The 23,194-nt window shown below is 40.7% G+C and overlaps 1 protein-coding gene across 1 annotated transcript in view; it reads left to right on the plus strand.

Annotated features, from left to right (window-relative positions):
- PPP1R14D (protein phosphatase 1 regulatory inhibitor subunit 14D) overlaps positions 1–13,635 on the plus strand; it is a 31,191-nt gene extending 17,556 nt beyond the window's left edge. Inside the window, exons 2-5 of the mRNA XM_075843487.1 lie at positions 7,171–7,260; positions 10,216–10,248; positions 13,289–13,416; positions 13,551–13,635. Of these exons, the coding sequence (XP_075699602.1) occupies positions 7,171–7,260; positions 10,216–10,248; positions 13,289–13,416; positions 13,551–13,635 (336 nt within the window). The remainder of the gene's footprint in view (positions 1–7,170; positions 7,261–10,215; positions 10,249–13,288; positions 13,417–13,550) is intronic.
- The last annotated feature ends 9,559 nt before the right edge of the window (positions 13,636–23,194 follow it).

Below are 23,194 nucleotides of genomic sequence, written 5' to 3' on the forward strand. Positions count from 1 at the left end.
AGCTGTATGAGGACTTGTTTTTTGCGGGATTAGTTGTGCTTTTTAATAGCACCATTTTTGGGTACATATAATTTTTATATTAACTTTTATTAACCTTTTTGGGGAGGATTATAAAAAAAACCTGAAATTCCGCCATTGTTCTATGCGTTTTTAAATTGACGCCGTTCACTATGCGACATAAATAACATGTTACCTTTATTCTATGGGTCGGTACGATTACGGCGATACCACATATGTAGAGGTTTTTTTATGTTTTACGACTTTTGCACAATAAAAAACACTTTTGAACTAAAATTATTTGCTTTTGCATCGTCGCTTTCCAAGAGCCGTAATTTTTTTATTTTTCCATCAATGTAGTGATTTTTTGGGCTTGTTTTCTGCGGGACGAGACGTAGTTTTGAATGGTACTGTTTTGGGGTGCATGGGACTTATTGATTCATTTTTATTATGACTTTTTTGGGGGGCAATGGAAAATAATTGCAATTTCGCCATGGTTTTTTGCGTTTTTTTTTACGGTGTTCACTTTGCGGTTTAAATTACATATTAACTTTATTAATGGAGTCATTACGGTCGCGGCGATACCACATGTGTGTACTTTTTTTTTTTTTACACTTTTACAAAATAAAAACACTTTTTATGGAAAAAAATGTTTTTTGTTTTTTTTTTACTGTACTTTTTATTAATAATCTTTATTTCACTTTGATTACTTATTTTATTAGTCCCACTAGGGGACTTTACTGTGCGATATTCCGATCGCTGCTATAATGCTCTGGTATACTTCGTATACCAGAGCATTATTGCCTGTCAGTGTAAATCTGACAGGCAATCTGTTAGGACGTGCCTCCGGCGCGTCCTAACAGGCATATGTCCAGGGCAGACCTGGGGGCTTTTATCAAGCCCCCGGCTGCCATGACACCCCATCGGAGACCCGCGATTTCATTCGCGGGCCGCCGATGGGTGACAGAGGGAGCGCACTCCCTCTGTAAAGAAAGTTAAATGCCGTGGTCGCTATTGACGGCGGCATTTAACGGGTTAAACGGCCGCGATCGAAGTAAACTTCGATCGCGGGCGTTGGAGCAGGAGCTCAGCTGTCATCAGACAGCAGAGCCCCGGCTCCTGCCTGCACGGGAGACCCGTGCAGGACTTAGACTAGGCTGACGTGAAAAGGCGTCAGCCTAGCCTAAAGCCCATTAGTGACCGACGTAAAAAGGCGTATTAGTGGTCACTAAGGGGTTAATTGATTTACATTTTTTTTTTAGTCCCACCAGGGGACTTCACTATGCGATCTGCCGATCGCATATATATTGCTTTGGTATACTTAGATGCTGAAGGCAGACCTGGGGGTCTTTGTTAGGCCCCCGGCTGCCATGAAAACCCGATGGCGACCCGCGATTTCTTTGCGTGGGCGCCGATGGGGTGACAGAGGGAGCTCCCTCCCTCTGTCAAACACATTAGATGTCGCTGTCACTATTGACAGCGGCATTTAATGGGTTAAACTGACGGAATCGGAGCGTGCTTCGATTCTGGCAGTTGCAGCAGGAGCCAGGCTGTGTATAACAGCCGTGCTCCTGCCGCTGATCGCGTGGGTACAGTGGCAGTACCCGCGCCATCACAGGACGTTTAATATCCGTCCTCCGGCGCGAACTAGCAGCTGCAGAGGACGGATATATCCGTCCTTCGGGGTTAAGGGGTTAAGGACTTTCTTAGATGGAGTGGGATGGGTGGACTTATGGAGAAGTAGGTATGTTTCTGAGCGGCAATACTCCTGTTATACGCCGGGGAAGGGCCCTTTGTCACGTATTGACTATGTTTTTGGCACGCCGATTGTCTCTGTGTCGGTTGCAGTTGTTTGATATCATGTTAAAGGATTAGCAGATCATTCCCCCCTATGCTTAGAACTACAAAACCCAGGTGAAGATTGTAGATCAGGATGGAGAGTACCGCCCCTTTGGCTTACCTTGATAGGGGATCGGGATAGGATACCTGACCAATTACACGTTTTCGTAGGCTATAATGCTGGTACTGCCAACTCCCTTATAGTATGGGAAACACTGAAGGCTTACCTTCGTGGATGCCTTAAATCTTCTATCTCCTTTATCAAAAAGGAATCTGCTAGACATGAAGAGAGGCTGGCCCGGGACTGTACGACGAAAGAGCAAACATTTATACTAGGTCACAGTGATTCAAATAGACAGGCGTGGTTGAGCACAGGTCACCAATACTTGGCGCTACTCAAAGACAAGGCGCAGCGGAAGCTATTCATCTCTAAGCAGGCCTACTTTGAGTTGGGTAATCCGGCAGCAAAATTTCTAGCTCATATAGTAAATCAAAATAATGCCTCACCAGCTATTCTTAAAATATTGTCGGCCCAAGGGGAGGTTCTCATGGATAATTAATTAATCCTAAATAGATTCAGAGAATTTTATAATCAACTCTATTCCACCCAATACTCCAAATCTTAGGTTGAACTAGACACATATTTGGCTGAGATCTCCTTTCCCCAAGTATCGTAAGTAGATGTACAACTTTTGGATTTAGATATCACTCTGTCCGAAATAGAATTGGCTGTTTCAGACTTAGCTAGAGGTAAATCCCCGGAGGGGATACCTTGAACATATGGAACCAATTATCCTTAATATGTTTCAAGAGACGCTTAAATCAAATGAACTCCCAGACTCTCTATATGAGGCTACTATTGTAATGCTCCTGAAAGCCGGTAAGGATCCCTTGGACTGTGGCTCATATAGGCCTATATCTCTATTGAACATAGATTACAAAATATTAACCAAAATACTGTCTAACCGTCTTAACTCTGGTATATTCTCAGCATTATTCATTCTGACCAGTAGGGCTTTATGCCAGGTAAGAGCACTACGGATATCATACAGGGTTCAGATCATAGCTCAGATGGGTAGAGCCAATAATCAAAAGTGGTCCTTGGCTTCCTTGGACGCAGCTAAGGCTTTTGATTCAGTAGAGTGGCCTTACTTAATTGCAGTACTTAAGGTTTTGGCCCTCAGTTCATTAAGTGGGTATCCATTCTGTATAAGAAACCTAGGGCTAACCTCTTAATTGTCAATGTTCCTCATCTTTTAATTGAGGAAGAGGTACCTGTCAGGGATGTCCCTTATCGCCATTGCTGTTTGCACTGGCGATTGAACCTCTGGCACTCCAATTAAGACAGGATACTATTTTCTGTGGGGTCTCTTATGGGGAGAGGGAGGATCGTGTTTGCTTATATGCAGACGATCTTATTCTATTTATGGCCGATCCGGATGTGTCCCTATGCAGAGCTATCCATCTCTGGGATGCATTTGCTCCATTTTCAGGCCTTCAAATAAATTGGGGCAAATCAGCTTTGATGCCCTTATGGGATTCCGACTGGCCAGCCGAGTACTATAACCTACCAATGGTTGAAGATTTTAGATATGTAGGTATTTATATTACTAAATGTGCTAATAAGTCACACGTGAAAAACATTTACCCTCTGCTAGAGTATACTGAATCCAAATGTAAGACTTGGGGTGCTTTACCTTTGTCCATACCTGGACGTATCAACTTGATAAAAATGATACTTCTTCCGAAAGGATTATACCTACTCGAACATGCATTGGGTCCCATTCCCAAGTCCTTTTTCTCCAAATTGCAATCCTTACTAACTTCTTTTATATGGGGAAACTCCAGACATAAATTGGGTGTAAGTATTTTCCAACGCCCGAAACCCAAGCGGGCATGGCCCTCCTAGACTTCTATCTATATTTCTTGGCTGGCCAACTCCACTTCCTTAATGTCTGGACTCAACATCTCACTTCACATACTGTTGAATACTACTTAGCACACCATTTAGAGAAGAGCACATTATGTCCGGTCTTGGAAAAGCCAGGCCTATTTCCTCGCCGTTTACTGCTTCTTCACAGGTTGGCTATTCAGGTATGGAGGGCCGCTAAAGAAATATCTCACTACCACGGTCTTCATCCCACGGTGCCACTCTGGGGAATTCCTATGTTTTTACGTATCTCTTTACTTACGGACAAGATGTTTTGGACTTAACATGGTGTTGAGACTCTGGGGGATATGTACAGTGATGGGACTCTTCGCTCCTTTACACATATACAGGAAATATACCAAATACCCCGTTCATAATTTTACAGATATTTGCAACTAAGACATGCTCTCCGGAGCCAGTTTCCGGGTATATCATGCCTGATATGTGACTACCCCTTGATAGGGATTTTTGTAACACAGTGCTCTAGGGGCATTATCTCAGCCTTATACACATATCTTTTGGGACACAAATTGAAATCTACACAGTTGGCTTCCAAGAATAGATGAAAATCCCTTATTCCCGGTTTGTCTGAGGAGGATTGGGGGGGAGGCACTGGCATCTCCACTTTATGTATCTCCTGCAATTAACAACCGTATGACTCAATTATACTTTTTGCATTCATGCCACTTAACCCCAACACGTCTCCATAAAATGGGAAGAATCCCACACAACAGATGTCATAGATATTCGGAAACCACAAGCGGACTTCTGTCATATGGCGTGGGAGTGCTCATGTATTAGCTCATTTTGGGGAGCTATAATATCAAAGTTGTCATCTCTTTTGGGGATCACCGGTGCCTCTCACCCCTGAGGTTTGTCTCCTGGGTCTACTAGACGATATGGCCACACCATATCAGGATCTTTCTTAGGGAATCCTTATTCTTTGCCCGGACAGCCATTGCAATTAGATGGATGGGCGATAGACCTCCTACCTTGGGCCAATGGATAACACTAATAAACACGACAATTCCATATGAGAAAATGGTATATACTCATAGGAGGATGTCCCCACAAATTCCAGAAAATTTGGGAAATCAGTCTTTTATCTTTCAATTGTATTCTATTCAGTATATGTACACATGATGTGATGCCATTAGTTCTTTATTGATACACTTGTGCTTAATGTTCAATAAAACGAGTTTAAAAAAATAAATAAATCGTTAAACACTAAATAAAACTGCCACTAAAAAATACTAGGGAATATTGGTGGACAGTAAACTTTGCTTTAGCAACCAGTGCCAGGCAGCTGCTGCCAAGGCAAATTAAACCATGGGATGCATCAAAAGAGGCATAGATGCTCGTGACACAAACATAGTTTTATCTCTATACAAATTACTAGTCAGATAACATATGGAATATTGTTTCGAATTTTAGGCACCTGTGTACAAGGACATGGCTAAACTAGAACGGGTGCAAATGAGGGCAATCAATGTACTTAAGGGAATGGGTTACAGGTCCATATAATTACAATGTATGAATGCACAGTACAAAGACCTGTCTAAAGATTTTTTTACACCTGGGCCTTCAACAATGACAAGGGGGCATCCTCTACATCTAAATTGTGGTGGATAATTTAAAGGAACAGTGTCACGAAAAAAAAAAATTTAACATCAGTTTGATTTTAGTCTTTTATTAAAAACTTTTATATTTATTTGTGTGTTTGTGTTTTACTTTTTTTTATTTTTACACTTTTTCTTCCCTATGGGGGCTGCCATTTTTTACTCCATTTCTGTATGTGTCGATTAACGACACATACAGACATGGAGTACGGCAGCTACAGTCCCATAGTGAATGCGAACGGGGCCCGTTCCATCCACTATGGTGTACGCCGTCCGTGTGGGAACGGCGCATGCGCCGCTCCCACACAGTCAAAGTTGAACTGTGCGCCGTCTTGCGCCATTTTCCTGTGGACCGGAAGTCGCGGCCGGACTTGTGCACTTGGAGCAGCGGCAGCAGACTGACCGGTGGGAGCGGCGGCGACTGGAGCAGGTAAGTGATTTCTATGTATGTACGTGTTTCAGTGTGTGTTTACTACTGTATGTAAACCTACTACACTGTGTGTTAGCTCAAAAAATGGCGACACACAGTGTAGGAGGTTTGACCGTTCAATCCCCTCGTTTCTCCCGGCACTAGCCAGGATAAAGGAGGGGGGGATTCTGAGAGCTCACTAGAGCGAGTGAGTTTTTCCTAATTTTGCAGCATAAAGCAATGTGGTTGCTTTACCACATGCAATGCTGCAATTTTGGGAATTGCTCCATCTAGTGACCAGCACTGGGAAATATTATAAATTAGAATCTAATTTATAATATTTCCTGACTCGTGAAAAAAATAAAAAAAATTAGAACAATGTTTAATCACCCACACACTAATTGTTTAAAGTCAAATAGTTGCTCCAGATTCCTTTTATATTTATTTTCTTAAGAAAAGGGTTCACAGAGAAGTGACATATGGATGTCACATTACATGTGATGGAAAATACTCCTCTCCATACAATATGAGGGAGTTTATATAGTATTCTTACACTGGACTTTTACTACATCAGCTACACTATTTTCTCCTGAGTTTGTACAAACCAAAGTAAGATTACATTCACAATTTTTACTGGCATTGCAATATTTTTTATCAATTCATTATCTAGGATTCATTTTATTTGATGTAGTCATCCCTCCTTTATCATCTTCTGTCTTCTGTATAGGAGGACGTGGTCTTGAGTCCTCTGCTTTTTCACTTCGTACAGTCTTTATTCTTGTTGAGGCAATTCTTTTGTTATCTAGCAAAGATTCTCTTATGCACAGCAAAAGCACATTACCACATTCTCTAAGCATCAATTTTATATTGAAGTTAAAATGGAAGTATAGAATATAAGACAAAAGGGTGGAGTTAGTTAATTTCGTTCAATAGAGGAAGGAAGGTTTTAAAATAATCAACGACAGGGATTCTTTACTGTAAGAGCAGTACGATTATGGAACTCTCTGCCACAGGATGTTGTGATGGTTGATTCATTAAAGAAGTTTAAGAAGGGTCTAGATGCCCTTCTTTAAAAAGATAATATTACAATTTATGAGTACTAGTTTCTGAAGATGGGACATTTGATCCAGGGATTTATTCGGATTCACAAATTTAGAGGAAATTTCCCCTAATGATGCAATTGCCATCCATTTCTTGGGGGCTTTTGCATTCACCTGGATTAACACGGTAGGATTAAAGGCTGGACATGATGGACCTGTGTCTTTTTTCAACTTTATCAACTATAACTTATATAAAACGATATGACCAAGAGGAATTTCTTTTCTCCAGACATCTCTATTACCAAAATTATATGTTTGCTCTAATTGTCCTAACAGGAGGAGCTACGAGATGAAGATGCTGAACCTGACATTGATATTGATGATCTACTGGATCTTTCATTTGAGGAGCAAAAATCTAGACTTCAGGTACTGGCTCTCCAGGTTGTTTTGGAAAAAAGCCTTAAGGCATTCTCAAATTCCTAGTAGGCATATTCTTACGGCAGATCTGAGGGCCTTTGTTAGGCCCTCTACTGCCATAGTAAAGCATCGGACCCCCGCAATTACATTCCCCCTGCCTCTGTCAAACACCTTAGTTGCCGTGATTGCTATTGACTGCCGCATCTAAGGGGTTAAATGACCGGAGACTAACTTTATTGGCCTCTGATCAGTGCACTGTGCCCAAGGCTGTAAGTAACAGCCTGGGCACAGAATTGTACGGCACATAGCGCTGAAATTATCTTCTGAAGTGCCACCGTAGAAAGTTGGCGCATCAGAAGTCCCCCAAACGACCACTGTAAGAACACTATACGGTGGCCATTAAGGAGTTAAAGCATGTATCTAGGAGTAAGTAAATAATGCTAATTTAACAATAGGGTATAGTCAACTATCTGTTGGAAGAAAGTCACCCAGAGGTATACTTGAGGAGGCAGCTACAGAAGGTAATGCTTGTTTACGTATGTCTAGCGATTCCCAACCTTATTACCATGGGGAACCCCTAAAAATGTCTCCCCTTTCAGGGAACCCCTACTCTCATTCCTATCTCAGAGAAGCTTGGTGTAGAGCAAGGTAAAGCATTCTATAATTCTTCCCTAGCACTGTATCTTGGTGGATTTTTTTTTACTACTGTTTAGCGCACATTAGATTTCTTACTGTTTTGGCTGAGTTCACACATTTCACGTGTTTGAAAGAACACTCAGTTTCCAAGTAAAGCCTGTTTGGGATACACTGGTCTAGTCCATGGACAAAGAGTATGTACTCACCTATCTGTGTAACAAACGCTGCATACTCGGTGTAGCATCAGACCCAGAGGTCATCATTGGGGTTCCAGACTCTGAGTACCCCTACTGATAACCAGAGCTTTGGTCCATTCAGCTTAATTGGGAGCGGTAAAAATGAACCATAGACTTGCATTACAACCTCCTACACCTTTTGTAATACACGAGCCAGGGAAATTACCTCCACATCTGAGAGGTTTGAGCTTTTATGAAATAAACAAACTGGCAACCATTTCTTCAGACAGGCTTTTGTTATATAGTTTTAGCCCACCAACCTCCATGCTATCAGAGACAGCTCTTCTAAGAGATCCAAGAGTCCTTCAGGAGCACAAAACGATTTTTTTTCTTCCAGAAAACTGTGAAGTCTACAAACGATGTATTCCTTTATTACTATTGCCTTGCCTTCTTTGTTTTACCCAAACATTGTGGCTCAGATAGACTAGATGAAAGTGCTATACTGCCATTATAAAGGGTTTGTCAACATTGGAAAATCCCCATAAGTTAGAAGGGCCCTTTGGCAGTAAGCTGATCACACGGTGTGCTCCTGCTGTGAACCCCATCATTCAATTGCAATCTATGGGGAAATTTGGCAGGAAGTGTTTAATGTCCCTGTAGCGTGACCACAGGGGAAAGTAAGCATTACATCGTGCACATTCATATCAATTGGTTGTCTGCAATACACAGAGCGAGAGACACTTTTTGTAAACTCGCTCCACTCTGGCCAAGAATAAGGATCCTGAACAGGGAGTTCCCCTATATTAATGCCGAATTCCCTAATAGGGTATATGAAAATTTTGTTTTCTAAACCAGACAACCCCTTTAAACCCAGTTTACACATAAGGATTACTGATATGATCCCAACTAATCCAAGTGATAGTAATGTAAATTGCCCAGTTTAAAGGCACAAAACAATAACGTTTTGTTTGCCATTGATGAAAAATGTTCATCCATACATGAAGGTTATTCTTATCATTTCACAAATTGTTTGGCGTCTAAACAAGCCTTAACCCCAGTTCAGAGAATACAAACCTAGGGTTTCTGATCTGGGTTTAAACAACGATCTTGGCTTTGAGATATAAAGATTCCCTTAGTGCGTGCAAGATTTTTTCCCTAGAAAACGAACAATTACTGATTTTAGGACTAAAAGGGCACGGAAAAAACACTAACCTTTCCCTTTCCAAGATCTTAGTAAGGCGAGATCCAAAAATCGTAGCCAATTTAAAGAAAAGAGTATAGAAATTGTTCAGTAACCTGGTGTTTTATCAGATTACCTTATTAAACAACACGAAGGCTATGTTCACACGCTTAGCAAAAAACGAAGGGAAAACAGCTCCTGATTTTCAGCCCTTTTTTGTAGCAACTCATGTTTTTCGCGGGGGTTTTTTTAAGGCCGTTTTTGGAGCTGCTTTTCTATAGAGTCAATGAAAAACTGCTCCAAAAACGTCTGAAGAAGTGACATGCACTTCTCTTTCACGGCCGTTTTTCAAAACGGACACGTAAAAAGAACGGCCCGTTGGAACAGAACGCCGTTTTTTTAAATCAATGGGCAGATGTTTGGTGGCGTTCTGCTTCTGATTTTTTGGCCGTTTGCGGCCCCGAAACACAGCCGAAAATAAGCTGTGTGAACATACCCTAATACACATTAGATAAAAATCGTCTGAAAGTTTGCAAACATTTGTTTCCAATGGCCAACGATGGACAAAAGTAGTGCAGTAGGTACTGGCAAAACTGTACATGGGACTTTCATCCTAGTGTACAGGATAAAAAAAACAACCAACAAACATACAATACATACAAACATAGCTCTGCTAATTTCCCCCTCTCCTCCTTATGATTATGGTTTTATTGTGTAATCATTTTGTGTTGGATGCACTTGAGAAATACCATCCATGAATCGGAACTCTCTTAATGAAATACATAAACCAAAAAGATAACCCTTCCTTAGGTCGCATTCAGGTGACCATCATTTTTTTTTTTTACTTTATTTTTGTTATGTTCTTTGCGATGATGAGTTGTTGTTTTTATAAAAGTGTTACGTAGAAGTTCATATGAACACTTTGTTCTCCATTATAACTTTGTTATCTCTATTTTACATTTTTATTCTCAGGATATACTTCAAGAGTGTACCAGACCTACAGAAGTGAGTAACATACTCAGAATGCAAAATGTTTTTACCTCACTGTAGTTTGATAATGATGCATGTTAGGAAGGGGTTAAGTCCCAGGAAACCTGGTCCTTTCCATATTTTAATCTTTCTTTAGCCAAACTAGGAATAGATCCGAAATTTTCAATTATAAGGTCGGGTTCACACATCACGTATATTTGTTGCAGAATATTGGGTGTGGAATCCACACCGAAATTTTGCAACAAAGTAAGTGAATGGTGTTTTAACTAACATTATTCACTTACGGTATGTTCACACGCTTAACAAAAAAACGGCTGTAAAATACGGGTATGTTTTCAAGGGAAAACAGCCTCTGATTTTCAGCCATTTTTTAAGCATCAGGCGTTTATTGATGCATTTGTAATGGGCGTTTTTGGAGCTGTTTTTCTATTGAGACAATAAAGTAATGGCCCATTCAGACGTGGCTGAATTGCTGTTGAATTCCGCTGCGGACAGTCCGCAGTGGAATTCTGCAGCAGCCTTTTTTTACATTTCTTTCTATACATTTTTAGGAAACTTAGTTCAGATGTTGCGGGAAACTGTGCGGAATTTAGGCTGCGGTGCCGAATTTTCCCTCCGTAGCATGCTCATTACATTGCAGTGAAGAAGTGGAATTTCACTGCGGACTTCAGCCTTTCCAATGCAAAAACTGAAATCTGTGGCAAGTCCGCTGTGATACTGCAATGTCTGAATTACCTGTCAAATATGCAAATGTTGGTGCAGATTCGTTGCGTAATTGGCCCGAATCTGCACCAACATTTGCAGCGGAAAAATTCTACCACGTCTGAACATGGCCTAAGGCATCATGCACACAACCGTTTCAGTTTTGCAGACGTGCAAAACACAGGTCCTAGTGCCCGCTGTGTGCTGTCCGTTATTTCTGTGGATCCATACACTAGAAGGATGAGACGGACTGCAAAGACCGACAAGAATAGGACCTGTTATATAACGGAGACACCGATCCACAAAAAAAACGGATGCATACATGGCCCCATAGAAATGAAAGGTTCAGTATGCCACTCGCAAAAAAAAGAAAGGATAACAAACTGGATCTGCTGGATATTCCGTGAAAGAAATCAGAGTCTCAGCCACGGATTTCTGCCGCAGATTTACCTATAGCATACCCTAAATCTTCTCCACCCTATATACTCCACTCTTGCTTTTTAGGAAAAAAGCAGGGCTGGATTATGTTAATTACTGCAATCAACATAATCCACATGACTCACACCTGACTCACTTCCTTCTAAGGCCCTATTCACACAAAGATGTCCGATTAGCCTCTAGAAAAAAAAACTGCTAGTTTTTCATTCGTATGAATGTCCGTGTAGCAGTTTTTTCTACGTCTGTATTTGTTTTTCTCGTCCACAAAAAACGCAAGTAAATTTAATTTTGTCAATGTTTTGTTCCAACGCACCGAAAAAACACATGGAAAGGTCAGATGATCACTCAAATGCCATTTTCTATTACTTTTACAGAATTTTTTTCTCTGCATCGCATAGCAACTGGTCCATGGAAAAAAAGACAGTAAACAGTTATGTTATGTTATGTTCGTTTTCTTCACACAACCATAAACTTCAATGGGCGAGTCTGTTCCGCAAAAACGGACCAGAATAGGGCATGCGGAAAGTTTCTCGCAACACATACTTGCTTACAAAAAAATGGATGTGTTAATAGCCCCATTGACTTGTTTGGATCGGTGTGCTGTCTATTGTTAAAAAAATACTAAACTGGGACGAGAAATATGTTCGTGCACAAGGCCTAATGGTCTGGTCCCACGTAGTTGGGACCTTATGCGGATGAAACCGCTTTCTCTTGCACTGGCCAAAGGCCGCTGCAAGTGAGCGTAGTTTTGGCCACATGTGGACACCGCTACATACCATAATAGCTTCTTGCCACCTTGGTTTAATGTGACTGAATTAACCACATTGGTATAAATTTTGGGAAACATTTCCTACCGCTCGCTTGAACTAAGGAACCCACTGAGGAAGAACATGGATACTGCGTAGTTTTCAGCTACATTGTGTAAAAAAAATTTAATAATTTTTTCCGTCTTTTTGTCACATTTGGCCAATATGAAAAAAAAAAATCCTGATTCTCACGAACATATTTCAGATCTGTGTGCTGTCCATTAAAAACAGGAAATGCAAAAAAAAAACAAAAAAAAACAAAACAGGAAGTGTTTGCAGAGGAGCAACACAGACGAGAAAAACAGATGACACACGGAAACCACACTGATGCAACACAGACAGTCATATGCATAAAAAATACCCTTTTCTGCCGACTCAAATCTGTCACGCTTGTGTGAGCAAGGTCTTAAACATACCTCACTATGCAATTGTTGACGCAATCCTGGCCAAAATATATTAAAATGAAGGTTTGAGTGTGTGTGTCAACGAACACCCTTCAGTTACTTAGCCATATCCAAATCCATAAATTATATCGATATATCGGAGAGAAGTAAGAGACACACAGACAAGCTTTGTATACCCAAAAATCCTTCTCTGCTTTATTGATAGAATGTAGTAACAATAGTATTCTCACAAAAAGGAGAGTAGGCTTGAGCTCAGCCAATCACTTACAAATGGGACATTGGCTCTAGCTCAGCCAATCATGTACAATGGGGAGTTGTTCGAGCTGAGCCAATCACGAGCAAGAAAAGCTTCTTTTGGGAACTTACATATAAGACAAAAGCTTCTCACTAGAAATTATGAGTAAGACCAGATTTCCCTATAACAATCTTACAGCTGCAAGGCCAACATGTACATTCTCAAAGCAGACTCAGATAAGAGATAATAAACAAAGCTAAGAATGTTAACCATATGAGTGTCCAGACAATCCCAGCATAAATTTAATTTGATAGAAAAACAGATGATTCTTCAAAATATAAAATAAGTTTGCATAATAGTGTCACATAACCACACTTACAAAATGGAGTCACATATTTTGCTCACTTTCACACTATGATTACTTAGAAAAGCTGAAATATGGATGCTAAACATAATTTTTTGTATTCCAGGAATTTACTATGGAGCTGCTGGAACGTCTACAAGGATTGCGGAAACTATCAGACTTACAGACTTACAATAAACATTCAGTTCAGGATCTTTCTTGTAATCAAGATGTTCAGCAATGCGTTACTTTATGGTACACTGTTTATGTTTACTGTTTAACCCCTTCACGACTGCCAGACGACTATATACGTTCCAACTACCGATGCCCTGTGCAGTTGTCACGTATATAAACGTTGGCAGTTTAATGTCGGTTTAATGTGTGCATAGCTGCATCAGTGTGAGCAGCTCTGCACTAATCTATGTGCTGGCTTTCTCTACAAGTGCCGGCAACCTCTTCCATATGGTTTCATGAAAAAAACATGTGTTTTTTTGTTATGAAACTAAGCTTAGAAGTACAGCGCTGCTCACACTGCAGCAGTGCTGTCGTTTTCTGTCCCCTAGCTCTCTCCCCTGTGTGCCGGCACCTCCCCTTTCCTTCTCCCTTGGTCCACGGCTTCTGCCCAGAGAAAACGGACCCAGTAAGCTCGTTATCTGGGCAGATAAGGAGCTGATGATTACCATGACCGTCTTATCATGGTAATCATAGAAGAGTTTGTTTGCTTAACAAACTTTTCAAGCAGCTCTGAACTCTGAAGGCCCTTTTACACCGACCGACACTCGGCCAGTGCAGCGAGAGCCTATCAATGAGACATCGTTGATCGGCGCTCATTTGCTCCTGTCACACAGAGCTATGGATGGGGATGAGCGGTCGTTACTCTGATCGCTCGTCCCCATACATTATTATCATGTCGGCAGTGCGTCTACCTGTTTACACAGGAAGATGTGCTGTCGACAACGACAATCTTTTACTTTTTAAAACGATACGACCAGCAGATGATCGAGCTGATGATCGCTGCCCTGTTTACACAGGGCAATAATCGGCAACAAGCTTTATATTAACGCTCGTCTGCCCAATAATCGTCCTGTGTAAAAACCCCTTGAGCCTCCTTCACTCTCCCCTCACAGCGATCCAGGTGAAGAAGACTAATTGTTACAGAGCTGCAACAGTATATATATACATATATATATATATGTGTGTGTGTGTGTGTATATATATATATATATATATATATATATACACACATATATAAAATTTTAAAAAAATCTTAACATTTTTAGTGATTTGTCTGCACATAATAAAAATGTAAAACATGGAATTAATTAATCTAATTTAGAAAATGAAAGCCTCATAAGTCTTGCAAAAAACAAAGTAAAAATAGTTGTGAATTTCAAAGCCATTGCAAAGATAATATCGTTTGAAAAAGTGCATATCAAAAATGGAAAATTTGGGTATCAATGACCCTTGGTCATGAAAGGGTTAAACAAATCTGAGATAAAATATATAAGAAAGGCTAGACCAAGATGCTACAAATAAACACAATAATCTGTATATGACCTGTGGTGTTCTCATCAGTCCTTTTTATCTGTACTTCTAAGGGTATGTGCACACGCTTACTAAAAAACGTCTGAAAATACGGAGCTGTTTTCAAGGGAAAACAGCTCCTGATTTTCAGCCGTTTTTTCAGCAACTCGCGTTTTTCACGGCCGTTTTTTGGAGCTGTTTTCCTATAGAGTCAATGAAAAACAGCTTCAAAAACGGCTCAAGAAGTGACATGCACTTCTTTTTCGCAGGCGTTTTCTTATGCCTTTTTCAAAACGGCAGCGTGAAAAACGCCCCGTCAGAACAGAACTTCGTTTTTCCCATTGAAATTAATGGGCAGAGGTTTGGAGGCGTTCTGCTTTACGGCCCAAAAAATGGCCGAAAATAAGCCGTGTGAACATACACTTAGATGTATAAAAGATTAATCTCATAAGGATAAATTCAATTACTGATCAATATACAATGAAGGAAGTTGGTTAAGCGAGACCACCCTTGTTTTGGCATCTCTCGACACCTGCTATGTGTATTACAATTAGTTTTAGTTGTAGCAGTTTAATTAAAAGTAGATTTATTTAATGAGGTTCTAACAAAATACTAAATATCTCTAGGGTGTATTTATAGTGATTTTTATTTTTTTATAATGGAGAAAACCCATGCCATTTTTGTAAAAAACAACTCATGTAAAATACACCCTTGAATGCCAATTTTTAGAAAAGGTGATAAATGCTAGATCGAAGGGAGTCTGCCTGCTAGAAAAAGGGTCCCTGCTAGGAGGAGTTTAAATGGAGCGGCGACTGGGCATGGGCAGTACCACCTCATTCAAGGTCTATGGGGTGATGAAAACAGTCAAGCATAGTGCTCAGGCGCCAAGGGCGCAACGTACCATAGAGGCAAACTACGAGGCCGCTATGGGGCTCATCCATGGATGGACCCATCCCATTTCCTATAGTTTGGCAAATACCTGTGCGGGACTCCTTCTCCAGAGGAACTTAATTGTTAGCAAACAAGTTAGCCTAATGGCCATGGTAAAGAGCATAGAGGGGCAAACACACTTTAGACGGTTCTGTCTTGAGTGGCAAAATCTGGACCCTGTTTTATCTTTAAAGCTATAGGGCTGCTGGGCTGATCTACAATACTAGACATAGGTCATGAAGAAAGATGGTGCTGTTTTGGGGTTAAAAAAACAACAACCCTTTTTAATACATACAGAATCAACATTTTAACACCATTGGTGGACCATAACCGTCACCAGCAATGAACTACCGCACTGGAGAAGGAGGATTCAAAATGACCAACTATTTGGTGTTCAGTCTGAATTTATTTTAAGGGGGTCTGACAGGTTGTTTCAGAGCTCTGAGCAGACATTTCTTACTAGTGATCATCACAAATGTGGAGGTCCAGACAAGTAATGTCTGCCAATATATTATGACAGTCCAGCAGTACAGTAGAGGACAGAAGTACAGGTCATAATATGGACGTTTTTGTTTTTTTGCTATATTCTTGAGAGTTTTAGGCCATAACTAACTGTGTCAACTGTGGAGATAGTTAAATAGAATGTTCTAACCTTACTGTGATTTGTATAAATGTAATAAGTAAAGGTCCGATACGCTGCGTAAAAGTACACTGTGTATCCAACCTGAAACCCGCAAGGAATTGTGGTGCAGATTTTCAGTCAGAATCGTGACTGCGGAAAACAGTTGAGAAAAAAAAAAAGGCCAATACTTACCTCACTGATGTTGCCAGAGCGACACACCCCTCTGTTCTCCGTGCAGCCCGACCTCTTGTGATTGGCTGCAGCAGTCACAAGGGCTGAAAAGTCATCCCAGGAGGCCAAGCCACACAGAGAACAGCCAGAGTAACAAGGAGCCGTCAATATGACAATGAAAGGGAGGAAAAGTATAGAATTTTTTTTATTAAATTGAAACAATAAAAAGGGTTGTTTTATTTTTCAGATTTGCGATTCTTGCATCAGAATCGGATGATTTTCCGCAACAAAAATTGCAATGTTTGCTATTTGTTAAGCTTTTACCTCCCCATTGAATTAAATGGGGAAAAACCGCAACAAAAGTGCAACAATTCCACAGAATAACTTGAGATTCTACAGATTTTAACAAAATGGTCCGCAGCAGATGATCGTCCCCATACATTCCGATCATTGCTCCAGTTAAATTGTCAATCTCTGCTTGTTTACCAGGCTGAAAATCTGCCCGTGTAGAAGGGCCTTTAGGCCTCATGCACATGGCGCGGGCTCTGCATTCATCAACTTCATTAGAAAATTACAATTATGCTTGGAAAAGTTTAAGGGAAAAGAGGACAACCGGCAACAAGATGGTTGGATACATTCAAGTTGTATAAGCTGTGCGAGAGTGCATCAGGGTATACGTATAAATTTAGGATATATGAAGGGAAGGACACCAGTATTCAGCCCCCAGAATGCCCCCCCTTACTTGGAATTAATGCAAAAATTGTGTGGGATTTGGTGCACCCACTGCTGGACCAGGGTTACCACCTCTACCTGGATAATTTTTATACCAGCGTCCCACTCTTCAAGTGCCTCGCTTCCAGAAGTACTGTGGCATGCGGCACTGCTAGAAGTAATCTGAGAGGCCTCCCTAAGACTCTGCTTGGGCAAACACTCAGAAGGGGTGAGAGCAGGGCACAATCTAGCAGCAACATATTGTGTGTCAAGTACAAGGACAAGAGAGATGTCCTTGTATTGACAACAATACATGGCCACACCAGTACCCATGTACCTGTACGAGGTACCAGTACGGAGACCCCCAAACCAGACTGCATCCTGGACTACAATTGGTACATGGGAGGGGTTGACTTATCAGATCAAGTCCTGAAGCCCTACAGCGCCATGCGGAAATCGAGGGTGTGGTATAAGAAGCTGGCCGTGCACATCATACAGATGGCATTGTACAATGCGTACGTGCTACATCTATGTGCAGGCCAGAGGGGAACTTTCCTGGAATTTCAAGAGGTGGTTATCAAGAACCTAATCTTTAGGGACCAAGAAGAGGGAGCACCCAGTACTTCTGGAAGCGGGGCCACACGCATCGTACCAGGGCAACACTTTCCAGGAGAAGTTTCCCAAACTGCCAAGAAGGGAAAAAGTCAAAAGAGGTGCAGAGTCTGCTCAAAGAGGGGGATAAGGAGGGAAACAATATACGAATGCGACACATGTCCCGAAAAACCAGGGCTCTGTATGAAAGATTGTTTTCGAATTTATCATACATCCCTTAATTTTTAATTTACCCCGATACACTCCGCACAGCTTATCCCCCTCATCTTTCCCTTCTGAGCCCTGCCGTGTGCCCAGGCAGCTGATAACAGCCACATGTAGGGTATTGCCGTACCCGGGAGAACCCACATTACAGTTTATGGGGTGTATATCTCCAGTGGCACATGCTGGGCACACTATATCGGACACTGACATGCCATATATATATAGAAAATTGCAAATCTCACTCTGCACCATCTGCTGCGCATTATCTTTTACACAGTACCTGTGGGGTCAAAATGCTCACTACACCTCTAGATGAATGTCTTAAGGGGTGTAGTTTTTAAAATGGGGTCACTTCTGGGGGGTTTCAACTGTACTGGTACCTCAGGGGCTTCTGCATACATGACTTAGCACCAGAAAAGCTCCAGTAGGCCAAATGGTGGTCCTTTCCTTCTGAGCCCTGCCATGGGCCCAAAAGGCAGTTTATCACCACAAATTGGGTATTGCCGCACTAAGGACAAATTGGGCAACAAAATGGGGTATTTTGTTCCCTTTGTAAATAAGACATTTTGATCAAAAATGACATCTATTGGAAAAAATTAATTTTTTTTTATTTTCACAGCACAACTCAAATAGGTGCTGTGAAAATTCTGTGCAGTCAAAATGATAACAACAACAACAACAACCATAAATTAATTCCTTGAGGGGTGCAGTTTCCAAAATGGGGTCACTCTGGTGGGTTTCCATTGCTTTGATACCTCAAAACCTCTTCAAACCTGGCATGCTGCCTAAAATATATTCTAATAAAAAAGAGGCCTCAAAATGCACTAGGTGCTTCTTTGCTTCTAGGGCTTGTGTTTTAGTCCACGAGCGCACTAGAGCCACATATGGGACATTTCTAAAAAACTGCAGAATCTGGACAATAAATATTTAGTAGTGTTTCTCTGGTAAAACCTTCTGTTTTACAGAAAAAAATTGAAATTCAGCAAGAAAAATGAAATTTGCAATTTCACCTCCACTTTGCTTTGATTCCTGTGAAATTTCATTTTCTCTAAATTTTGCAATTTTTCACTAATAAACACTGAATATAATCAACCAAATTTTACCACGAACATGAAGCCCAATGTGTCACGAAAAAACAATCTCAGAATAGCTTGGATAGGTTTAAGCATTCCGACGTTATTACCACATAAAGTGAAATATGTCAGATTTGAAAAATGGGCTCTGAGCCTTAAGGCCAAAACTAGGCTGCGTCCTTAAGGGGTTAATAAAAAGAGATTTGATAAAAATATAAAACTGCCTCCCCAGCTGCTCCTCACCATCAACTAGGGCGCACCTCACATTGTGAGTACTATGAGTACTACTATAAACAACTGATCCACTGTTTCTCTGCACCACCTTTGAGTCCTGAGTTTTAATAAATATTGCTTATGATGTCCACGACTACATTCTAACAAAGACAATTACAGTACCTTTTTTTTTGTCCCTGGAAGCAAAGCCACACTTACTTCTCAGCAGCTATCTCCTAGGATTCAAATAGGACTTAACGCGACTTATTAGAGGAGAATTGCCATGTACAGTGAAGTTTTGTTTTAATTAATATGTTATGGAATTGTCCTACAAGCAACTCCCTAGTATATATAGTATATAGTTATTATGGTAATTACTCCTTTTTTTGTAAGCGGTAGTGATTATGATAATACATCTAAAAAGGATGTGGTAAAAATGGTTTGCAACAGCCTGTATTCTGTGATAAGACCCTCCCCAAAAAATGATGTGACCGCCCCATGAGCTCTCCAATCACAGAATACAGAGTGCCAGAAACCACGTTGACAGTGTAGGGTTTATTATCAGAATGGCTCCTGCTTGGTCTTTGAATGTAGATGAGAAGCTAAAATATATCAGAGAGTGGCTTTATAGACACGTGTCTCTTTTCAACCAATATAAAAAAAATATAAAAAAACACCTTTACCAGCCCCTGAATTGGGGTTTAAGAGGAATAAATATGGGTGGACGGAGTGTTTCTGTGAATGTAATTGTCTAAGTACAGATGCCGTTTGTAAGTGGCTGCCGATAGCGACGCTTAAAGTGCCCTTTTCTCCATGGACATGAGGCATCGTGCAAACTCCATTAACAACTGAACATGGCTGTTAAAGATTTAGTACAACTTGCGTACAGTGCCTATAGATGTGAGTTGTGTGTCTGCCCCTAAAACTACAGACTACAGACTGTAACTGCAGCCATTTCTGCCTCACGCAACTGTCGTGTTTCATGACGTTCCCGCATCTTGGGTATAAGATCGTCCTCCAATAAATAATTGTTTGTGTAACCACTGAATTTTTCTGGAAGACGACTCAATGGTATAAGAGTGAGGAGATACTCTTTAAACAGCCCCTTTACAAGGGCACATTATAGAACTATATTAATATAAAAACTATTAAAAAAATAAAGCCCTATCACCTGGATAGTCTAACAATTATAAAAGGATATAATCAGCACATATATAAATCAATCTCTAAAACTTGTAAGCCCCAAAATATCCTGATAATTAAAGGGTTAAGGAACATTTTACTTTATTTTACGAAAGAAGACATAGTAACCTAAGTACTTATTCACATAGTGCAGTTTTTGAAGCCACAACCAGGAGTGGATCGTGAAGGGAGTAGAAGTATATAGGAAAGAGTCTTATCTTTTTTATTTTAAATCCTGTTTTGGTTGTGGCTTCAATAACGGCACCAGAATCACTGTGTGAATATACCCGAAGGGCTTATTCAGACGAACGTAGAGTACATCCGTGTGACGGTCGTTAAAACAACGGCCGTCACAGGGACACATGTATTTCAATAGGGCCGTTCACGAGGCCATTGTTTCAATGGACCGTGTGAAGAGTCCATTGGAAAGTAGAACATGTCCTATTTTGTTCCGTTTTCACAGATCCCTCCATAGACTCAAGTCGATGGGGATCCATGAAAACTGAACCTGCACAAGGGCACCTCGGACGTGTGAATCTGGCCTGACTCATCCATGGCTATCCTATGATCAGCTGTGGCACAGGGTAGTGAATCATGTCTTTTATAAAGGGAGATGCATGGTTTCTATCCAGTTAAAACAGGAGTAATCAGCAAATGCTTTGTCTCAGAGTAGAATATTCATAGCTGACTGCACACGTCAAAGGCCTAAATAATCAATGTTTTTATCTTGGGACCTGTACTAATGACTAATGTGTATACAGAATAATAGACCTGGGACTGACTAATCACTCTAGCCTGCCAAACCAGTCCATGCGAGCATTGTATCAGTAAAGGAGACACGTCTCAACAGGTAATAGAACAGAAAAAAAAAAAGAAAAAAAACACAAACATCCTACTACTGTAACAGAATGCAGATCTCCTATTATAGGGTTCCACAGTGCAGATATCTCAGGTTTCCCTGACTGCATCCTCTGTAGCATGACATATCACCTGCACACAGTAACGTTGTGACCCTCTGTAAAATATTTATTAATGATTACCAAAATAATAATGCGAATAATAGTAGTCCATTTTTTTAATGCTGACAGAGTATCTGCCATTACTACAACTTGGGGTAGGGTATTACATAGTTTAAACACTAACTGTAAAGAACCCTTTCCTATATTGATGTCTAAATCACCCTTTCCTCAACACGTAATAAAGGTCTGCTGGTCCTTTGTACAGTTCCTCTAGGTAAGGCTCAGATGAAATAAACAGGGGAGAGACGGTGTAACACAGGGGGATTATGTTCTGTAGAAAGGTGTCAGAAAGGTTATACGAGCGGGACGCTCACCTTTAGGAGTTGTACTAATTGAAAGGCACAACTCTATGATGCTTTTATGGAGCGTCGCACCAGAGGAAAGATGAAGTCAATGTTCAGATGCCCAGGAAAATGGTGCCGCCCTCGCTGGGGTAATTACCTTTGTGTAGGTAGAAATGGAGGTAAAAGATCCAGATGAAAACCATTCGTGGCGCAAGTTCCCAATCTCGTGACCGTAAATTCACTCTGACTTCATCAGTTTGTTGGGTTTTATTTTGTCTCACATTTTGTTTTGCGAGACAAAATAGAACCCATCCAACTGGTGATCGTGTGTGAGTTCAATTATGGTAACGAGATTGGGAACTTGCGCCACGAGTAGTGTTCATCCAAAAAACTCCTTCCATTTTTACCTTTACTTGGTTTTGTACAGTTACATAGTTACAACGGTTGTCAAATGACACATGTCCATCAAGTTCAACCAAGTGATGGGAAAAAGGGGACGGGATGGAAAAAAAATTCTACACATTGATATAGGAGCTGATATTTTTTGTTCTAGGAAATTATCTAACCCTTTTGTAAAGCCCTCTACTATCCCTGCAGTGACCAGCTCCTGCGGTAGGCTATTCCATAGATTCAGAGTTCTCACAGTAAAGAAGGCTTGTCGCCTCTGCAGGTTGAACCTTTTTTTCTCCAGATGGAGGGAGTGCCCCCTTGTTTTTTGAGGGGGTTTTACATGGAACAGGTTTTCAATATATTTCTTGTATGTGCCATTCATATATTTATATAAGTTAATCATGTCCACCCCTTAGTCGTCTCTTTCAAGGCTAAATTCAAAGCTTATTTCTTTTAATCTTTCCTCATAACTTAGATTCTCCATGCCCCTTATTAGCTTCATTGATCTTTGTATTTTTTCCAACTCCGGGGCATCCTTTCTATGAACTGGAGCCCAGAACTGAACTGCATATTCTAGATGAGGCCGCACTAAGGCTTTGTAAGGTTGTATTATATCCCTGTCCCGCGAGTCCATGCCTCTTTTACTACACAGCAATATCTTGCTGGCTTTAGAAGCAGCTGGGGAAGACCTAGAGCTCTTTTTGAAAATAGGCACCACATTTGTCCTGCGCCAGTCCCTTGGCACTATACCAGTCACTAGAGAATCTCTGAATATTATGAAGAGGGGAAAATAAATAACTGAACTAAGTACTTTAAGAACTCTAGGGTTTAACCCATCTGGTCCTGGAGCATTGTTTACATTTATTTAACTTAGCTCGGACCATATCTACATTCAGCCAATTCAGTATATCAACTGATATATTAGCATCACTGGTAGCGGTTAGATGAGCTGCTCTTTCTTCTGTTGTATATACAGAGCTAAAAGAACACATTTAGTAACTCTGCCTTCTCCCCTGTGACAAACTCCCCATTACCACTCTTTAGGGGTCATACATGTTTAGACATTGGCTTTTTTGCATTTACATACTTGAAGAATTT

The sequence above is a fragment of the Rhinoderma darwinii genome, chromosome 12 (assembly GCF_050947455.1).
Source record: "Rhinoderma darwinii isolate aRhiDar2 chromosome 12, aRhiDar2.hap1, whole genome shotgun sequence".
Lineage (NCBI taxonomy): Eukaryota > Metazoa > Chordata > Amphibia > Anura > Rhinodermatidae > Rhinoderma > Rhinoderma darwinii.